At 42.1% G+C, this 21,057-nt stretch overlaps 1 protein-coding gene across 1 annotated transcript in view; it reads left to right on the forward strand.

Annotated features, from left to right (window-relative positions):
- Positions 1–18,086: 18,086 nt before the first annotated feature.
- Cyp4x1 (cytochrome P450 family 4 subfamily X member 1) overlaps positions 18,087–21,057 on the forward strand; it is a 28,189-nt gene continuing 25,218 nt past the window's right edge. The window contains exon 1 of the mRNA XM_021160868.3: positions 18,087–19,005. Within this exon, the coding sequence (XP_021016527.2) occupies positions 18,619–19,005 (387 nt within the window). The 5' untranslated portion in view covers positions 18,087–18,618. The remainder of the gene's footprint in view (positions 19,006–21,057) is intronic.

Genomic DNA, 21,057 nt, shown 5'->3' on the forward strand with positions numbered 1-21,057 from the left:
AAAATGAGCTAAAATCTTTATTGCATAGAGAAAGGAAAAGCTTCTATCCTTTTATTGCTAAATGAATTAAACCCATCTGTAAGAAAAAGGTTGTGTGTGTGTGTGTGTGTGTGTGTGTGTGTGTGTGTGTGTGTGTGTGGGAGAGAGAGAGAGAGAGAGAGAGAGAGAGAGAGAGAGAGAGAGAGAGACTGGAGAGACTGAGTCATTATTCTGGGTGGTTGGGCTGGGAGGGAAACAGCTCCTTCCAAATTTTTTTTGGATAGCCTGCTGTTGCCCAGAGTCAGGGTGATCTCCCAGCTAGGCGGGGCATCTAGGATTTGGTTCTGGGAAAGTTCCAGACTGCTGCACATCTCCCCACCCTCAAAGTTGGCCTCCCCAAGACTCATTTGGCTCTACCTTTGTGCTTGTAAGCTTGCAGAAGCACCACTTTGCACCCTACCTCCCTCTCCCAGCAGGGCCAGCAGCCCAGGCTGCAGCTGCAGCAGCTCCAAGCTGGGCCCCAGCCAAGGGACCTAGAACTGGCCCTAACCAGTGATGACACCTGGTTCTCAGAATCACTCCTACACATGCCCCAGCAGTTTGTAGATGGAGTAGATGTTGGGGTGGACCGAGTCAAAGTGCTAGATCTGGACCAGGATGGCTGCAGAGTTGGCCAACCAGGTGGACTGATAGAAGCAAGAAGCAAGAAGCACAAAGTCAAGCAGTGCACAGGAGCAGTGACAGTAGAATGGCAAGCATTCGGCTCTCAGACCCCATCATTGTCCCCAGTAGCACTATTGGAGCTTCCTGAGATGCAGGTGGATGGCATTCTTGGACATTTACCGCAGACCCTCTGGGTCCCTTTGTTTGCATGGACAGGGTGTCTAGTCGCAGGTGGACAAGGTGTCAGCGGGTGACAGACAGACCAACACATGAGATTGTGTAGAATCTGAATGTATTTTGTCAGGTCGAGCATCAAACTTTTTATACCGAAAAAATAACAAGAAATCAGGCAAAATACAATCCACCAAGTTACAGTGATGCAATACAAAAGGAATGTATACCTCAAAAGAAGGTGGGGACCAGGCTTCTGCTGCAAAGAAGGGAGCCAGGTGTAAACTAGTCTATTGTTAAACCCACCACCAGGGGTTCTGCCCTAGCAGACCTTTTTATGAATACTGCAATACCCCAAACCCCCTATTTCCTGGGTCTACAGAAGAATTTACCAACTTGCTTCTAATGTGAAGCTTGCTATACCTAGCTGTAGTGAAGATCTCTATCTCAGTGGGATTCCCTAGCTCTATTATGGTATTCCCTTGTTTGGGTGAGATTTGCTACTGTCCTTGGTAAATATTTTTGTAGACCAGCTCTGAGCTACTGGCTCTGTCTTTTGTAATGCTTAATTAATTACTGAATAGGTAACTTCCTTTCTGCATTCCTGCCGGATTTCAAGCTCCTAGGCTTCTGGGATCTTAGAACAGTGAGGAGACTTAACTATAACAGAATTTAATCTTAAAAGGCATTTATAATAAAATATTAAAAGAGAGCTCATAGGTCCATACACCAGACTAGCTTGGGAATAGGGTATGAGTATATGGGTAAATGAGAACACCAAAGCTCCAGGAGGTGAGTTTCCATGAAACTCTTTTCCTCATAAGTGCTTACAGACTTTTCAGCCTGTCAAGCAGACTTGACCAGAGTGTGTGGCAGACATTAATACAAGTTGTTGAGGAGGGATGGGGACCCTGGTGGGATCTGGCAGTCGTTCAAATTGGAGCAAGATCAGGGCCACAGCAACCTTCAGTGTATTCATGGCAATTTGCTGCCCAATGCAGTTCTTGTGTAAAAATTAAATTAAATTAAATTAAATTAAATTTTAAAAGCCAATAAAAACAAAACAAAACAAACAAACAAACAGAAAAACAGAAAAAGCAAAACAGGGGGCTAGTGAGATGGCTCAGTGGATAAGAGCACTGACTGTTCTTCTAAAAGTCTTAAGTTCAAATTTCAGCAACCACATGGTGGCTCACAACCATCTGTAATGAGACCTGACACCCTCTTCTGGTGTGTCTAAAAACAGCTACAGTATACTTACATATAATAATAAATAAATCTTTTTAAAAAGAAAAACAAAAACAAAACAACAGCAACAACAAAATGGTCTCCTGTTCTGTGCAGAGCTGGGAAGGAATCCTTCTCTCACCAAGACTGTCTTTCCCACATTCACACATTCATCTCTGCTCCTGTGCTGGACAAGAGCTCCCCAACTCCCAGGACTAAGTCTAAGCCAGTACTGATTTCAGAGGAGTGACATCTGTTAGGAGAGGACAAGTGTCCAGGGGACAGTCTCACATTTACCATCATACACTCAATGTTTGGGTGTTCACTTCTTCCACTGAGAGTTTTAGATTTCCCCAGTAACACCAGTGGTCAGAGCAACCAAGGAAGAGGCAGAGCACACTTCCAAGGGGTAATGTGGTATGAAGGCAAAGGATTGACAACCATCAGAGGGGAACCAGATGAGATATCATTCTGGAGAGCTTCAAGCTCCCTCCCCATCTGTCTCCACCCAGTGCTCAGATTCAACTCTTCCCCTAGGTCTATAGTACCCATCATTTCTAATGTCCTTTCTTGCAAACTTAATCATTTTCTCCCAAACTTCTCTGGAAACCTTAAATCTCCCCTTCTTAATGACCCTTCATGCCTTCCTTCAGGTAGAACAGGGTGAAAGAAGTCAGGAGTGTGGCACTGTGCTCTCTGGGTACCCCTCCCTACCTCTTATCAGCTCAACTATGTTAGATTGTGTTATTGAGTTTGTTGAAAACAGCCTCTCTTACCCTCTGCCTGCATTTTTTAAAGGATCAGCCAATGGCCTTCATGATTAGCCAGCTTGTCTATCTGTCTGTCTCTCTCTCTCTCTGTTTCTGTCTCTGTCTCTCTTTGTCTCTCTCTATCTCTGTCTGTCTCTGTCTCTCTCTGTCTCTGTCTGTCTCTGTCTCTCCCTCTGTGTCTCTGTCTCTCTCTCTCCTCTCCCCCCCCACCCCACCCTCACCATGAAAAACCTGTCCTCTAGGTTCTTGGAATTCCTCTTCATGTAACTGAAGCATCTCCAGACTTCTATCCTTGCCAGTAATGTATATCCACCTTGGAATTCCCTAACCACTCCCCAAATCCATATAGAGACTTTTCACCCAAAATAAAGTTGAGCTGTTTCACTGAAGCTGATCCAAGAAGTCAACCTGTCTGTCAGTATTCATACCTTCTGAACCACCCTCCCCATCCCCACTCCCACAGCCATCCTGTTACTGCTCTCTTTGTCCTCTGTGGCTAGTGGCCAACAGCCCCAAGGGAGAAGGGAAGGTCACAGGCTCCTGTAAAATCTAAGTAAGTTACTTTTTTTTCTTCAAGAGGGAATAACCAGGGCACAGTCACCATAAAATCAAAGCAAAACCAAACTCCAACAGGTAAATAATTCAGTGCCCAATGTTCCAATGTGTGGGATTCATTTATGATCCTCTGGGCTCCAAAGGGCTTGGAAAGTTGCACTTTTTATGGCTCTGGCATTCACAGAACCCAACTTATCTTTTTGTTTTGTTTTTTTTTGGTTGTTTGTTTGTAGGGGTTTTTGTTTGTTTGTTTGTTGGTTTTTGGTTTTTGGTTTTTGGTTTTTTTGTTTGTTTGTTTTACTGTCTTTCTTTTTTTTTTTTTTCTTTTATTGGGTATTTTCTTTATGTACATTTCAAATGTTATCTCCTTTTCAGGTTTCCCCTCTGGAAACAACCTATCCCATCCCTCCTCCCCCTGCCTGTATGAGGGTTCTCCACAACCAACCCACTCACTCCCACTTTCCAGCCCTGGCATTCCCCTACAATGGGGCATCAAAACCCCTCAGGCCCAAGGGCCGCTCCTCCCACTGATGTCCACATATGCGGCTGGAGCCATGGGTCTCTCCAAGTGTACTCTTTGGTTGGTGGTTCTCTCTCTCCCTACACACACACACACAAACACACACACACACACTGAAATACAACCTACTCAGTCTGAATGATGTTATTTGTCCATATGTTTTTCAGGGCTAAACATTTGGCATTTAACATCCAGTTGGTGTACTCTTACTGGAGAAGGCCATTCTTCCTGCTCCTAACTTTCCTTAGTTGAGGGTTGAGGCTATCTACCTTGACATGTTCATTGGTGTCAGTCATCCTTGTTCACCTCATATTTAGCTGGTCATGTTGGTAAACCTCATGTATATAGATAGATTCTGATGTTCCTAGGTGACACAATCTGACAGCAAACTCCCTAGTCCTCCTCTTTTACAATCTTTCTGCCTCATTGTAGTGGTCTGGATATGCTTGGCCAAGGAAGAGGCACTATTAGGAGGTGTGGCCTTGTTAGAGGAGCTGTGACTTTGTTGGAAGAAGTGTGTCACTATAGGAGTGGGCTTTGAGAAGCTCCTCCTAGCTGCTTGAGGACAGTCAGTTCCTGGCTGCCTTTGGATGAAGTTGAAGAACTCTCAGCTCCTCTAGCACCATGCCTGCAGGGATGCTGCTGTGCTTTCTGCCATAATGATAATGAACTGAACCTCTGAACCTATAAGTCAGTCCCAATTAAATGTTGCCCTTTATAAGAGTTGCTTTGATCATGGTGTATGCTCACAAGAGTAAAACACAAACTGAGACACTCATCTTATATTTGACAGAAGAATTTTGCCTCAATGATGATGGTCTCTTCCTAATAACAGCTGATTCTTCAGTCTCAGCTGACCAGTATCAATTATCCCTTCAAAGCAAAGGTTTCACTTTAGTGGTTCTTAATTTAATAACAACAACAAAAAAACAAACAAAAAAAAAAACTTTACAAACAGCACTTACAGTGGATTTAAGAGAATCTCAAATTTCCTCTGAATCTTTACAAGTCAGGCCTCCTTGACCTGCACTGCTTTGAGCATTATTTTTCAAGTTCCAAACCAGGTTACTGAGCTCTGAAAGCTCAATGACTTTTCCTATCCAAATTCAAATGCCACCACAATCCTCCCTCAAACACATGGTCAGGTCTCTAACATTACCTACTCTCTGGTACTAATTTTGGTTTTAGGGTTTTTATTGTGATAAAACAACATGATCAAAGGCAACTTGGTAAGGAAAGGGTTTATTCCATCTTACAACTTTTAGGGTATTATCTAGGAAATTTAGGGCAGGAATTCAAACAAGGAGGGAACCTGGAGGTAGGAATGATACAGAAGTCATCAAGAATGTTATTTACTCACATGTTCTTCCTTGGCCTGCTCAACCTGTATTCTTATAGCACCAGGACCACAGGCCTAGGGACAGTTTCACCCACAATGTTTGGACATTCCTACATTAGTCACTAATTAAGAAAATGGACCACAGGTTTTCACATAGGGCAGGCTTTTGGGGGTATTTTCTTAATTGAGGTTTCCTCTTCCCAAAGGACTTCATCTTCTTTCAAGTTGACACAAAACTAGCTAGCACAATCTCCTTCCAAAATATCTCTAGAGGGGAGCTCATTCTTTCAGTCATTAAATGAATTTGGCACCATCTCCCCATTTTTTAGTGTTTCTGAGACAGGTCTTCTCTGTAGGTCCTGGCTGCCTTGGACCTCACTATATAGACAAATCTGGCCTTGAACTCAGTGAGATCTTCCTGACTCTCCTCTTGAATGATTAAAAGTATGTACCACACACCCAGCTAAAACTTTTTAATTAAAAATTTTTAAACAGCCTTCTGGTCTGGGCCAGCACCCTGAGCAGACCTTGGGCGCATACTCCCCAGCCAGTCCCAATACACCCAGAAGAAGCTCCCCTCCCAAGTGCTCTAACATGCCCGGGATCATAGGATTAGAGGTGAGGAGGACACAACATCTGCCCCAACACCAGGAGTAACTGGGACCAGCGGGACACAGACACCCAGGAACTCCACCTGACCAGTGGCACAAGTTCCTTCCAATCTCTCTGAGCCAGTGCCCTGAGCAGTCCTTGGGTACAAATTCTGGAGCCAGTCCCACAACACCAGAAGAAGCTCCACTCCCAGGTGCTCTAACACATCCAGGACCACAGGATCACAGGTTCCCAGGATCCCAGGAGTCTGGTCACACCAGGATCTCAGAGTCCCAGAGGTAGCTTAACTCCCCAGAGCTCTAACACATCCAGTATCTCAGGATCACAGCATCCCAGAATCACAGACTCACAGAATCAGCTGAACTCTGAGGAATTCTGACACAACCAGGATCACAGGAAGGACAGGCTCCAGTCAGATATAGCGAGGGAAGGTAGCAGTAGAGATATTCAGATGGTAGGAGGCAAGTATAAGAACATGAAGCAACAGAAACCAAGGTTATTTGGAAACATTAGAATCCAATTCTCCTGCCATAGCAAGTCCTGGATACACCATCACATGGGAAAAGCAAGATTCAGATCTATAATCACTTCTCACAACAGTATAGAGGACTTTAAGGACATAAATAACTTCCTTAAAGAAATACAGAAGAACACAGGTAAACAGCTAGAATGCCTTAGAGAGGAAACACAAAAATCCCTTTTAAAAAATTACAGGAAAACACAGTCCATCGGGTAAAGGAAATGAACAAAACCACCCAGGATCTAAAAATGGAAATAGAAACATTAACGATATCACAAATGGAGACAACCCTGGAGTTACAAAACCTAAGAAAGATATCAGGAATCATAGATGCAAGAATCACCAACAGAATATAAGACATAGAAGACAGAATCTCAGGTGCAGAAGATACCATAGAAAACATTGACACAAAAGTCAAAGAAAATGAAAAAAGCAAAAAGCTCCTAATCCAAAACATCCAGGAAATCCAGGACACAAGGAAAATCTGAAATGAAAGGATAATAGGTATAAAAGAGAGTGAAGATTTCCAAATTAAAGGGCCAGTAAATACCTTCAAGAAAATTAATCTGAAACGAAAGGAATTAGGTATAAAAGAGAGTGAAGATTTCCAAATTAAAGGGCCAGTAAATACCTTCAAGAAAATTATAGTAGAAAACTTTCCTAACCTAAAGAAAGAGATTCCCATGAACGTACAAGAAGCCTACAGAATTCCAAATAGACTGGACCAGAAAAGAAATTCCTCCCAACACATAATAATCAAAACACCAAATGCACAATAAAAAAGAAAGAATATTAAAAGCAGTAAGGGAAAAAGGTCAAGTAACATATCAAGGTAGAACTATCGGAATTACACCAGACTTCTCACCAGAGACTATGAAAGCCAGACTATCCTGGGCAGATGTCATACAGACCCTAAGAGAACACAGTACCAGCCCAGGCTACTATACCCAACAAAAATCTCAGTTACCATAGACAGAGAAACCAAAATATTCCATGATAAAACCAAATTTACAAAATATCTTTCCACAAATCCAGACCTACAAAAGATAATAGATGGAAAACACCAGCACAAGGATGGAAACTACACCCTAGAAAAAGCAAGAAAGTAATCTTTCAACAAACCCAACAGAAAATGGCCACACAAACATAATTCCATCTCTAATAACAAAATTAACAGGAAGTAACAATCACTTTCCCTTAATATATCTTAACATCAGTGGACTAAATTCCCCCAAAAAAGACATAGACTAAGAGACTGGATATGTAAACAGAATCCAGCATTTTCCAACAGAAAATGTACCTCAGTGACAAAGAAAGACACTACATCAGAGTAAAAGGCTGGAAAACAATTTTCCAAGCAAATGATCCCAAGAAACAAGCTGGAGTAACCATTCTAATATTGAATAAAATCAACTTTCAACCAAAATTTATCAAAAAAGATAAGGGAGGACACGTCATACTGGTTAAAGGAAAAATCTACCAAGATGAACTCTCAATTCTGCATATCTATGCTCCAAATGCAAGGGCACCCACATTCAAAAAAGAAACTTTACTAAAGGTCAAAGCACACATTGCACCCCACACAATAATAGTGGGAGACTTCAACACCCTACTCTCACCAATGGACAAGTCATGGAAACAGAAACTAAACAGAGACACAGTGAAACAAATGGATCTAACAGATATCTATAGAATATTTTATCCTAAAACAAAAGGATATACCTTTTGGTACCTTCTCCAAAATTGACCATATAATTGTTTACAAAACAGGCCTCAACAGATACATGAAGATTGAAAGAATCCCAAGCACCCTATCAGATCACCATAGACTAAGGCTGGTATTACCAACAAAAACAACAGAAAGCAAACATATACATGGAAGCTGAACAATGCTCTACTCAATGATAACTGGTCAAGGAAGAAATAAAGAAAGAAATTAAAGGCTTTTTAGAATTTAATGAAAATGAAGACACATCATTCTAAAACTTATTGACACAATGAAAGCAGTCCTAAGAGGAAAGCTCATAGCTCTAAGTGCCTCGAAAAAGAAACTGGAGAGATCATATACTAGCAGCTTGACAGAACACCTGAAAAGTCTAGAACAGAAAGAAGCAAATACACCCAAGAGGAGTAAATGGCAGGAAATAATCAAACTGAGGGCTGAAATCGACCAAGTTGAAATCAAAAGAACTGTACAAAGAATCAACAAAACCATGAGCTGGTTCTTTGAGAAAACCAACAAGATAGATAAACCCTTAGCCAGACTAACCAGAGGACACAGAGACAGTATCCAAATTAATAAAATCAGAAATGAAAAGGGAACACATAACAATGAAATAATTACTCTGTTTTTTAATATTAATACTTAAAAATATAAAAATCATGTTCTACAAACATCATGGAAATATTGTTGATTATTTTTCTCACTATGCTTGAAATTAGCATTTTCTTAATATTTAACTTCAAAGAGTTTTTGCTATATTGAAATTTTAAAGAAATTTTAGGAAAGAAATCAGGAGCCATAGATAAAAGGATCATCAACAGAATACAAGAGATGGAAGAAAGAATCTCAGGTGCAGAAGATTCCATAGAAAACATGGACACAACAACAAAAGAAAATGCAAAATACAAAAAGATCCTAACTCAAAACATTCAGGAAATCCAGGACACAATGAGAAGATGAAACTTAAGGATAATAGGTATAGATGAGAATGAAGATTATCAACTTAAAGGGCCACTAAATATTTTCAACAAAATTATACAAGGAGGCAGACCTATTAGAATTACACCAGACTTCTCACCAGAGACTGTGGTCAATTTTGGAGAAGGACAAATGAAGTGATGAGAAGAAGGTATATCCTTTTGTTTTAGGATGAAATGTTCTATGGATATCTTTTTACATTGCTAATCAGAGGAAAAGCTTCCAGAATAATACAAACTATTGTTGTTGCCCTTAGCTGACTCCCAAAACTTTAAGGCAAGATCATATTACAGAAGACACCACACACATCAGACACAAGATTTAAAGGATTTAGAACTGACCTGAACAGCTCTTCCCTGAGGACTAGCTTTCATAGTACAAGAACATGGCAAGGAAGACAAGACAGCAACAGTTCCAACCACCTGTAAGCCCATAAACCACATCAGTGATAAGTGTGGTAAGATAGCCCTATGGGTGCAATGGTGGTACCTACATCTTGAAGGTAATCAACAACCATCTAATTGGATTTGAGACCTAAACAATAGGAGGAAATTAATGCTTGGCTCTATAACCTTAGCAACTAACCATGTTGGCAACATTACAGACTCTGAAGGATGACCTATTACTACCACTTTCCTAAACCAGTTTAGTTACCATTTGCATTCTAAATACTTGTTCTTATATCTACAGGTAGATGTAGCTCTCATTCCCCCTCAAAGAAGCTTCTTTATGCAGCAGATGGAGACGATTACAGAAAGCCATGACTAGTCAAAGAGCAGAACACAAATGATCGCAGGGTATCCACATCTAGTTCATACACCTACAGCACAATGTCCATACCTAAGGCTCAGGAAACATCATGGAAGAGAGGATGGAAAAATTATAAAAGTGAGAAAACCCTAACATCTGCTATGAGGCATAACAAAAAGGAGCTGCACCCATGACATTGCCACAGTTTGATCACCTAAATAAATTGCACAATGACACCAACTGACATGGCAATGTGCATAGGAAAAATTTCACAGGACCCCACCCTTAGATGAAGAGCTACGTGTAAATAGCAGCTTCTATGAAAGGAAGAATGCGTTTTCTCCAATGATAAAACCCCAGATATGTTATTTGAACTCAAGTAGTTAGCACAAAGCACAAACATATGAGCAATATTAAATGGACACATTAGGGGTGTGTGTGTCTGTGTGTGTGTGTGTGTCTGTGTGTGTCTGTGTGTGTGTGTCTGTATGTGTCTGTGTGTGTGTGTCTGTGTGTGTCTGTGTGTGTTTGTGTGTGTGTGTCTGTGTGTGTATGTATGTGTGTGTGTATGTATGTATGTGTGTAAAATTAAAAATTAAAGAGGTAAAATAATATCTAAGAAGGGACCATGAACTTGAGAGGAAGTAGTGAGGACATAGGAAAAATTAGAAGGGAGAGAGAGAAGGGCAGATGATGTAAATATAATATTCGTGTATGGAATTCTTTTAAATTTTTTAATTAAAAAGTTTTAGCTGGGTATGTGGGCATGCCTTTAATCGCTCAGGAGGCAGAGGCAGGATGATCACACTGAGATCAAGTTTAGCCTGATCTATATAGTAAGGTTCAAGACAGGCAGGGCTATGTAGAAAGGACCTGCCTCAAAAACAAAAAAAGTGAAGGATGGTGTAAAATTTGTTGAATTATTTAAAGAATGATCTTTTCTCTATCTCTAGAGGAGAGATTTGGAAGGAGATTGTGCTAGTTAGTTTTGTGTCAGCTTGAAACAGGATGAAGTCATTTGGGAAGAGAAAACCTCAACTGAGAAAACACTCCCAAACAACCTGTCCTGTGTGAATGACCATGGTACATTTTCTTAATCAGTAATTGATGTAGGAGTGTCCAAAGCATTGTGAGTGGAACTGCCCCTAGGTCTGTGGTCCTGGTGCTATAAGAATACAGGTTGAGCAGGCCAAGGAGGAGCATGTGAGTAAATATCATTCCTGATGACCTCTGCATCATTCTCACCTCCAGGTTCCCTCCTTGCTTGAATTCCTGCCCTAAATTTTCTAGATAATGCCCTAAAAGCTGCAAGATGGAATAAACCCTGTCCTTACCAAGTTGCCTTTGGTCATGTTGTTTTATCCCAATAAAAACCCTAAAACCAAAATTAGCTCCAGAAAGTGGGATATTGATGTTACAGACCTGGCCATGTTCTTTGAGGGAGGATTGTGGTGGTGTTTGAATTTGCATAAGAAAAGCCATTGAGCTCTCAGAGCTCAGTGACCTGTTTTGGAACTTGAAAAATAATGTTCAGGCTGGGCGTGGTGGCCCACGCCTTTAATCCCAGCACTCGGGAGGCAGAGGCAGGCGGATTTCTGAGTTCGAGGCCAGCCTGGTCTACAAAGTGAGTTCCAGGACAGCCAGGGCTACACAGAGAAACCCTGTCTCTAAAAACCAAAAAAAAAAAAAAAAAAAAATGTTCAAAGCAGCACAGACCATGGAGGCCTGACTTGAGACTTTTCAGACGAAAGTTGAGTCTCTTAAAGACTCTATAAGTCTGTTTGTGAAGTATTTTAAATGAAGAACCACTAAAGTGAAACCTTTGCTTTGCAGGGATAATCAACACTGGTAAGCTGGGAGAGTGTCTTAGTTTGGGTTTTAAGCCTGTGAACAGACACCATGACCAAGGCAACTCTTATAAGGACAACATTTAATTGGGGCTGGCTTATAGGTTCAGAGTTTCAGTCCATTATCATCATGGCAGGAAGGACACCAGCATCCAGGCTGGAATGCTGCTGGAGAAGCTGTGAGTTCTACATCTTCATCAAAAGGAAGCCAGGAGCTGACTGTCCTCAGGCAGCTAGGAGGAGGATCTCAAAGCCCACATCTACAGTGGTACACTTCCTCCAACAAGGCCACATCTCCTCTAATAAGGCCACCCCTCCTAATGGTGCCACTCCCTTGGCCAAGCATATTCAAACCACCACAAGGAGGCAGGAAGATTGTAAATCAAAGAGTAGGAAGTTTGTGTGAGATTGTGTCCCAGTAACATCAGAAACTATATACATAAGGTTCAACAACATGACCACATAAAGATGAACTGAACATGAATTGCACCAAAGAACATGCTAAAGTAGATGGTCTCAACCCTACATAAAGAACTATCAGCAATGAAAGAAAATTGGAGTAGGAAGGTTGGCCTTCCCCAGGAAAGAATACACCAATTGGATGTTCACTTCCAATGTTTCAGCACTGAAAACATATGTACAGATAACATTATTCAGGCTAAGTAGATTATATTTAGATGTGTGTGTGTGTGTGTGTGTGTGTGTGTGTGTGTGTGTGTGTGTGTGTGTGTGTGTTTATATAATACTGATGAATGAAAAAAACAGTCATAAATTTAAAAGAGAATGGGGACAGGTTTATAGAAAGGTTTGAAAGGAGGAAAGGGAAGGTAGAAATGTTGTAATTTATACTATAATCTTAAAAAACTTACTCTGTTAAGTGTTTCTTTAGGGTCAGCACACAGAAGCTGTAGTCCAAAGGTGTCCAAGTCTGTACCTTGTGCTGCCAGCTGAAGGCATGAAGGGGTCATAAAGAGGACCTGAGGCTTGGCACCAGGAGAGAGAGGTTGGGAGAGAACATTGTTAAGGTACTTCTAAATTGCACTTGAAACCCCAGGATAAAAGGGATCATGGAGGGAAATTAGACTTGGTTTCATGTGTTAGGGTCAAAATCACTGAAGAAGTCCCAGGAGAGGCTATTGGTAAGGATTCAGCAGAGCTTCAGCAGAGGCTTCAGCACATTAAAGATACCAGCACTATGGGACAATCCTGAAGGACAACAGAAGAACAGCTTCTGTTGACTTGAGTCTAAAAGACAAGCTGGGTGCTGTAAATGGCATAGCCATAGAAAGTGCAACTTTCCAAGCCCTTTGGAGCCCAGAGGATCATAAATGAATCCCACACATTGGAACATTGGTCAGTGAGTTATTTACCTGTTGGAGTTTGGTTTTGCTTTGATTTTATGGTGACTGTGCCCTGGTTATTCCCTCTTGGAGAAAAAGAAAAGTAACTTACTCAGATTTTACAGGAGCCTGTGGCCCTCCCTTCTTCTTCTGGGCTTTTGGCCACTGGCCACAGAGGGCAAAGTAAGCAGAAGTGGGATGGGAGTGGGGCTGGGGAGAGCAGTTCAGACAAGGTGAGTACTGGCAGACAGATTGACTCCCAGGGTCAGTTTCAGTGAAACAGCTCATCTTTATTCTGGGCGAACAAGGGCTGTATAGATTAGGGGGATAGGTAGGGAATTCCAAGTTAGAAATAATTTATTGGCTAGGGTGGAAACCTGGGAATGCTTCATTTACATAAGAAGGAATTTCAAGAAACTGGTTTTTAATGGGGTGGGGTTGAATCTAAAAACTGGCCATAGATTATTTAATTGTCCTCAGAGGTGTGGGAGGCAGGGGCAGTGCTCCAGAGCACACAGGGTGAGAGCAGGGAGAGAGCAGTACAAACTCCTGCCCATATCAGGATGAGACTTTCTGGGTTTGGGCAAGTCTCAGTCTTGCTCTTGCTTTTGCTCCAGGATAGCTTCCCAGTCCCCATATCCCCACAGGAGCCCACTCTTGAGAGGTTTTGGATACTTTAGAGATTTGCCTATTTAGAGAGGCTTGAATTTTTAAAAAAACTTTTGGTGTTTTAAAGAGAATGTAACTTTAAAGTGGTGTTTTTTACCTTTTAAAGACTGTGGGACTTTGAAACTTTGCCGTGTTTAATATTGTGACATTCATATTAATATTAGATCTTTGGAATGACATGTTAAAGACAGATACACCAGGAAGAGAAAGAACCTAGTGGGGAAACCCCCACTCAACTCCCGATTCGAAAGACTTCGAAAGAAATTAGGGAAACAACACCCTTCTCAATAGTCACAAATAATATAAAATATCTTGGCATGACTCTAACTAAGGAAGTGAAAGATCTGTATGATAAAAACTTCAAGTCTCTGAAGAAAGAAATTAAAGAAGATCTCAGAAGATGGAAAGATATCCCATGCTCATGGATTGGAAGGATCAATATAGTAAAAATGGCTATCTTGCCAAAAGCAATCTGCAGATTCAATGCAATCCCCATCAAAATTCCAACTCCATTCTTCAACGAATTAGAAAGAGGAATCTGCAAATTCATCTGGAATAACAAAAAACCTAGGATAGCAAAAACTCTTCTCAAGGATAAAAGAACCTCTGGTGGAATCACCATGCCTGACCTAAAGCTTTACTACAGAGTAATTGTGATAAAAACTGCATGGTACTGGTATACTGACAGACAAGTGGACCAATGGAATAGAATTGAAGACCCAGAAGTGAACCCACACAGCTATGGTCACTTGATCTTCGACAAGGGAGCTAAAACCACCCAGTGGAAGAAAGACAGCATTTTCAACAGATAGTGCTGGCACAACTATCGGTTATCATGTAGAAGAATGCGAATTGATCCATTCCTATCTCCTTGTACTAAGGTCAAATCTAAGTGGATCAAGGAACTCCATATAAAAACAGAGACACTGAAACTTATAGAGGAGAAAGTGGGGAAAACCCTCGAAGATATGGGCACAGGGGAAAAATTCCTGAATAGAACAGCAATGGCTTGTGCTGTAAGATCTAGAATTGACAAATGGGACCTCATGAAACTGCCAAGCTTCAGCAAGGCAAAAGACACCGTCAATAAGACAAAAAAGCAACCAACAGATTGGGAAAGGATTTTTACCTATCCTAAATCAGAGAGGGGACTAATATCCAATATATATAAAGAACTCAAGAAGGTAGACTCCAGAAAATCAAATAACCCCATTAAAAAATTGGGCACAGAACTGAACAAAGAATTCTCACCTGAGGAATACCGAATGGCTGAGAAGCACCTGAAAAAATGTTCAACATCCTTAATCTTCAGGGAAATGCAAACCAAAACAACCCTGAGATTCCACCTCACACCAGTCAGAATGTCTAAGATGAAAAATTCAGGTGACAGCAGATGCTGGCGAGGATGTAGAGAAAGAAGAACACTCCTCCATTGTTGGTGGGATTGCAAGTTTGTACAACCACTCTGGATCAGTCTGGCAGTTCCTCAGAAAATTGGGCATAGTACTACCAGAGGATCCAGCAATACCTCTCCTGGGCATATATCTAGAAGATGTCCCAACTGGTAAGAAGGACACATGGTCCACTATGTTCATAGCAACCTTATTTATAATAGCCACAAGCTGGAAAGAACCCAGATGCCCCTCAACAGAGGAATGTATAGAAAAAATGTGGTACATTTACACAATGGAGTACTACTCAGCTATTAAAAGGAATGAATTTATGAAATTCCTAGGCACATGGATGGACCTGGAGGTCATCAACCTGAGTGACGTAACCCAATCACAAAGGAACTCACACAATATGTACTCACTGATAAGTGGATATTAGCCCAAAACTTAGGATACCCAAGATAGAAGATACAATTTGCTAAACGCATGAAACTCAAGAAGAATGAAGACCAAAGTGTGGACACTTTGCCCCTTCTTAGAATTGGGAACAAAACACCCATGGAAGGAGTTACAGAGACAAAGTTTGGAGCTGTGACGAAAGGATGGACCATCTAGAGACTGCCATATCCAGGGATCCACCCCATAATCAGCTTCCAAACCTTGGCACCATTGCATACATTAGCAAGATTTTGCTGAAAGGACCCAGATATAGCTGTCTCAAGTGAGGCTATGCCGGGGCCTAGCAAACACAGAAGTGGATGCTCACAGTCAGGTATTGGATGTATCACAGGGCTCCCAATGGAGGAGCTAGAGAAATTACCCAAGGAGCTAAAGGGATCTGCAACCCTATAGGTGGAACAACATTATGAACTAACCAGTATTCCGGAGCTCTTGACTTTAGCTGCATATGTATCAAAAGATGGCCTAGTCGGCCATCACTGGAAAGAGAGGCCCATTGGACACACAAACTTTATATGCCCCAGTACAGGGGAACGCCAGGGCCAAAAAATTGGGAATGGGTGGGTAGGGAAGTGGCAGGGGAAGGTATGGGGGTCTTTTGGGATTGCATTGGAAATGTAATTGAGGAAAATACGTAATAAAAATATATTTTAAAATTTAAAAAAAAGAGCTACTATGGATATTATTTTGTAAATTATGTTAATGCTTAATAAAGAATTAAAATGCAAAAAAAAAAAAAAAGAATTGGAAACAATTACCCATGGAAGGAGTTACAGAGACAAGTTTTTTAGCTGAGACAAAAGTATGGACCATCTAGAGACTGCCATATCCAGGGATCCATCCCATTATCAGCCTCCAAACGCTGACACCATTGCATACACTAGCAAGATTTTGCTGAAAGGACCCAGATATAGCTGTCTCTTGTGAGACTAGGCTGGGGCCTAGCAAACACATAAGTGGATGCTCACAGTCAGCTATTGGATGGATCACAGGGCCCCCAATGGAGGAGCTAGAGAAAGTATCCAAGCAGCTAAAGAGATCTGCAACCCTGTAGGTGCAACAACATTATGAACTAACCAGTACCCTGGAGCTCTTGACTCTAGCTGCATATGTATCAAAAGATGGCCTAGTCGGCCTTCACTGGAAAGAGAGGCCCATTGGACACACAAACTTTATATGCCCCAGTACAGGGGAACCCCATGGCCAAAAAGTGGGAGTGGGTGGGTAGGGGAGTGGAGGGGAGGATATGGGGGACTTTTGGGATAGCATTGGAAATGTAATTGAGGAAAATACATAATAAAAAAAATATTAAAAAAAAAAAAGAAAAATCAAATAAAAAAAAAAAAGAAAGAAAGAAAGAAATATTCCAACCTGGCTCTCTGTCAGGTTGCAGAATGTCCTTCTCTGGAGTCACTCTGGAGACACTCTGAGGAAAGGCTACAAAGCTGAGTTCCTAATTAGACACCTCATGCCTCAAGGTTCAGCCAGGAGTAGGACAACGCCTTTGTCACCGAGTTGTCATGTTTACTTATGGCACAGGAAAATCCTGCTGTTCCCCAGTTCAGCTTCCCGGGCAGTTCACTTGCCTAGAGACCTCTATTTTATGTGTTTCTTTGGTGATCTACAAATAAATTAGCAAGATCAAAAAAAAAAAAAAAGCCTCAGATTTAGGCCAGGTTAGCAAAAATACACTTCTCAATAGTGTTGTAAAAGGGTAACAATTTTAAGAACATTTTTGTATTCACTTCATAAGTTGAAGAAATTTATTTCCTGATCAGCTTCAGTATCATTGTAACTATATATATATATATATATATATATATACACACACACACACACACACACACACACACATATGTAAGGCTGGATTTATTGAAGTGGCAAAACATACAAGATCAATAAAGACTGTGAGGCAATCATTGCCAATTTAAAAAAAATTTTTTTTTTTTTTTTTTTGAGACAGGGTTTCTCTGTGTAGCCCTGGCTGTCCTGGAACTCACTCTGTAGACCAGGCTGGCCTCGAACTCAGAAATTCGCCTGCCTCTGCCTCCCAAGTGCTGGGATTAAAGGCGTGCGCCATCACTGCATGGCTAAAAATTTGTTAAAAACTGAGAAGTGATCCTTCCCTCGGCATTCCTGTCCTGGCTTAGGCCATTTGCTCAGTAGCCACAGGAACATCCCAAACCCTCACCCTGTTTTTTATCAGTTAGCCAAAGGGAACCAGAGACCAGAGTAGATAAGACACAAGGTTGATAGCAGTCAGGACCCAGAGGATAGAGCAAGGAGCTTCACAATCTCCAGTACCTTCACCATGTATTCCCTATGAGAGACATGTCATGATGGGGGCAGGGAACCCCCGCACAGGAAGAACCTGAAAGAAGGTGAAAGTCTTACTAACACTACAGAAAGTGTAAAATATCAATATGTAAACCAGATGAAGCCATTTCCCCCTGGAGTCTCTGGTGACTGCTTCCCTGACCAAAAAAAAAAAAAAAAAAAAGAAAAAGAAAAGAAAATCTGTCTTCAGAGGTTGGGATGGGGCAGAGAAGTCAGGAGTGGGGACGTTGACAAGGAAGAAAATAGGGAGTTGGTAACTGAGATTTAATCTATTGTTCAGGGCTGTAACTCCAGCACTGCCATAGGTCTGCCTTAGCATAAATAAATGGACTGATTGTACCTGAATAACAGAAATACTCTGTAGTGGTGCACCACTGTCTGTCTCTTCTCATCTCGGGGTTTGGTACTCTGACACAGCTTGAAAGGAGCCACGGTGGACCTTGGTGCACGCTAGGATTCGGGATGAAGAACAAGGGAAAACCTTCACATGCACAGTTTGGCAGGCCACACTGCACATGTATGATGGCCATGCCCTCCTCAGCTCCCACCTAGTTCCTGTGGCTGCTCATAGATTTCCAGAGTGGGAAAGCAGGTCATCCCGCATAGCAGTTTATTTTCGTTCGTGACAAGGAAGAGAAATAATTACATCAGCCTGAGCATTATTTCAAAGTCTAAATTCAGATCTTCCGCGATTGGAAACTGTCAGACTTAAAATAAGACACTCCGCGAAAGAAGTCTGTCTGCCTGAATCCAAGCGTGCACCAGTGAATGGATAGCGCGGATTGGAAATCCCGAAGGACCAGCATCTTCTTCCCAGGCAGGAGCTGCCCCTCCCCCACCTCAGTTACACCAGGGCTCACTGGGGAGGGGGGCTGGGTGATTCTCGCCAGCTCCCGGCTGGAGAAAGCTACGAGCTTCCCACCACCACTACCATATCCTCCACCCACCCACTGCCCGCCGAAAAGCGAGCTCAGAGTGATGGAGGCCTCCTGGCTGGAGACTCGTTGGGCGCGGCCCTTGCACCTTGCTTTGGTGTTCTGCCTGGCGCTGGTGCTGATGCAGGCCATGAAGCTCTACCTGCGGAGACAGCGTCTGCTGCGCGACCTGCGCCCCTTCCCAGGGCCTCCCGCCCACTGGCTCCTGGGACACCAGAAGGTAGATGGAGGGAGGGGCACCGCAGGATGCTGCAGAGGAAGCCCGTAGCCTAGCCGCTGCTTCCATCCCTCCCGTGCCATTCTGAGCTATTCTAGGACTTCTAGCCTGGGGAATGGAGGAGGGTAGGGTGGCTCTCAGCTCCTCCGCAATACTAGGAACTCTCGCATTCCCCCAGGGAAGGGTTACTAGAGAGGGAGGTTATTTGGGAAACCTGAATATTGTAAAAGAGCACTAGGTGTCAGCTCAGTCTCCGGTCGCCTTAGTATGTCTTCTGCATGTATTGTTTAACATTCAGTGTGTTCCTCTAACTCATACTTGGTTGTAGAAAATGTTCAAAAGCGATAGCAATAGTTGACCCCTTGGTTCATTCAGGCCAGGAAAAAAAATGTCTTTTTAAAGCTTCCTGTAAAGGCGGGAGGGGCCGCACCCCATTGCTCTCCTGATACTGATTGCCCTATCACTTGCCATATCACTTGTTCCATGTCTCCTGTTTTCAAATCCACTTCCTACCCAGACTGATAAATTCTGTCAACACATTGGGAGTAGCAGCTGTGTGTGCTAAGTCCTAGGTCTACAAAAAGAAAGTGAGTCTTTTCCCTGACGGGCCCAAGTAAGGTACAGACTTGAGCACTAAGAGGAAATGAAAATCCTGGCTTGGAGGGATGGTGTGCCTCCTCCTAGGATCCCCGGGGAAAGAAAGAACCACTAGCTGTGAAGCGCCTTCGCAAACTCTCCAGGAATGGGTGGGCTGGAAAGTCTGCCCTGGGGATTTTGCTCCTTGGCTTCCTAGACTATTATATCTCTGCCATGTGTCATTTCCATGTGACATGTGGTGACTCGAGGTCCCTTCAGATACACTCAGATGCACATAAACCACACTTTCTTGTCTTTTCTTTCTCTCTCTCTTCCTTTCTTCCTTTCTTTCCTTCTTTCGTTCTTTCTTTCTTTCTTCCTTTCTTTCTCTTTCTTCCTTTCCCTCTCTCTTTTTTCTCTCTCTTTTCCTTGTTAAAATGTTTTGATTGGGAGTTTGTATTTTAGGTTTGATGTGGGCAGTCAATCACTATAGCCCAGGCTGTCCTGGAACTCACTATGTAGCCCAGGCTGTCTTCAAACTTGTAGTGATCCTTCTACCTCTGCCTCCCAAGTGCTCACAGTCATGAACCATCATGCTTAGTGACCGCATTTTCTTCCTTCATTCATCCAGCAGTATTCACTTAGGCTGACTCCTAAGTCAGCCATTATAAATTAGAAATATATGCTGTGGTGAATATAGAAGTCAGATGGCTTAATGAAATAGTAATTATTTATTTTGAGCATATACCCAGAAGATGAATCATTGAATTTTTTAGATTTATTTATTTCATTTTATATGTATAAGTGTCTTGCCTGAACGTGTGTGTATATACCATGTATGTGCCTGGTACCCACAGAGATCGAAAGAGGACATCAGATCTTTTAGAGCTAGTTATGGATGGTTGTGAACTGCCATGTGGGTTCTGGAAACCAAATTCAGGTCATCTACGTTAATAGCAAATCCTTTAGCTACTGAGTCAACTGAAAAATATACTTTTAATCTGACTGTCACCATTTTAGTTTCAGTAAGTTCTGTCTTATTCTCCATTTGTTCTTCCACCAATTATCTTATATTACATAAACACACCACACTTTAACAATAGCCATTTCTCCCTGTTTCCACACCACACACACAAAACAAGGTTTCTCTGTGTAGTCCTGGCTTCCCCAGAGCTCAAATTTGTAAACCAGGCTGGCCTCAAATCAGAGATCCACCTCTCTGCCTCCCAAGTGCTGGGACTAAAGGCATGCACCACTATTACCCGGCAACAAGGGCCATTTCTTTATTATTACTATTAATTATTATTATTATTAATGTATTTTATTTACTTTTTACTTATTCATTTTATATCCAGCTCACTGCCCCCCCCCCGGTCATCCTGTCCCACAATTCTTCTATCCTCTTCCCCTTCTCCTCTGAATGGATGGGGCCGCTCTGTGTATTTCCCCCACCCCACCCTGGCATTTCAAGTCTCTGCG

Source organism: Mus caroli, unplaced genomic scaffold (assembly GCF_978045245.1).
Source record: "Mus caroli unplaced genomic scaffold, Mus_caroli_1 scaffold_6, whole genome shotgun sequence".
In the NCBI taxonomy this organism is placed as follows: domain Eukaryota; kingdom Metazoa; phylum Chordata; class Mammalia; order Rodentia; family Muridae; genus Mus; species Mus caroli.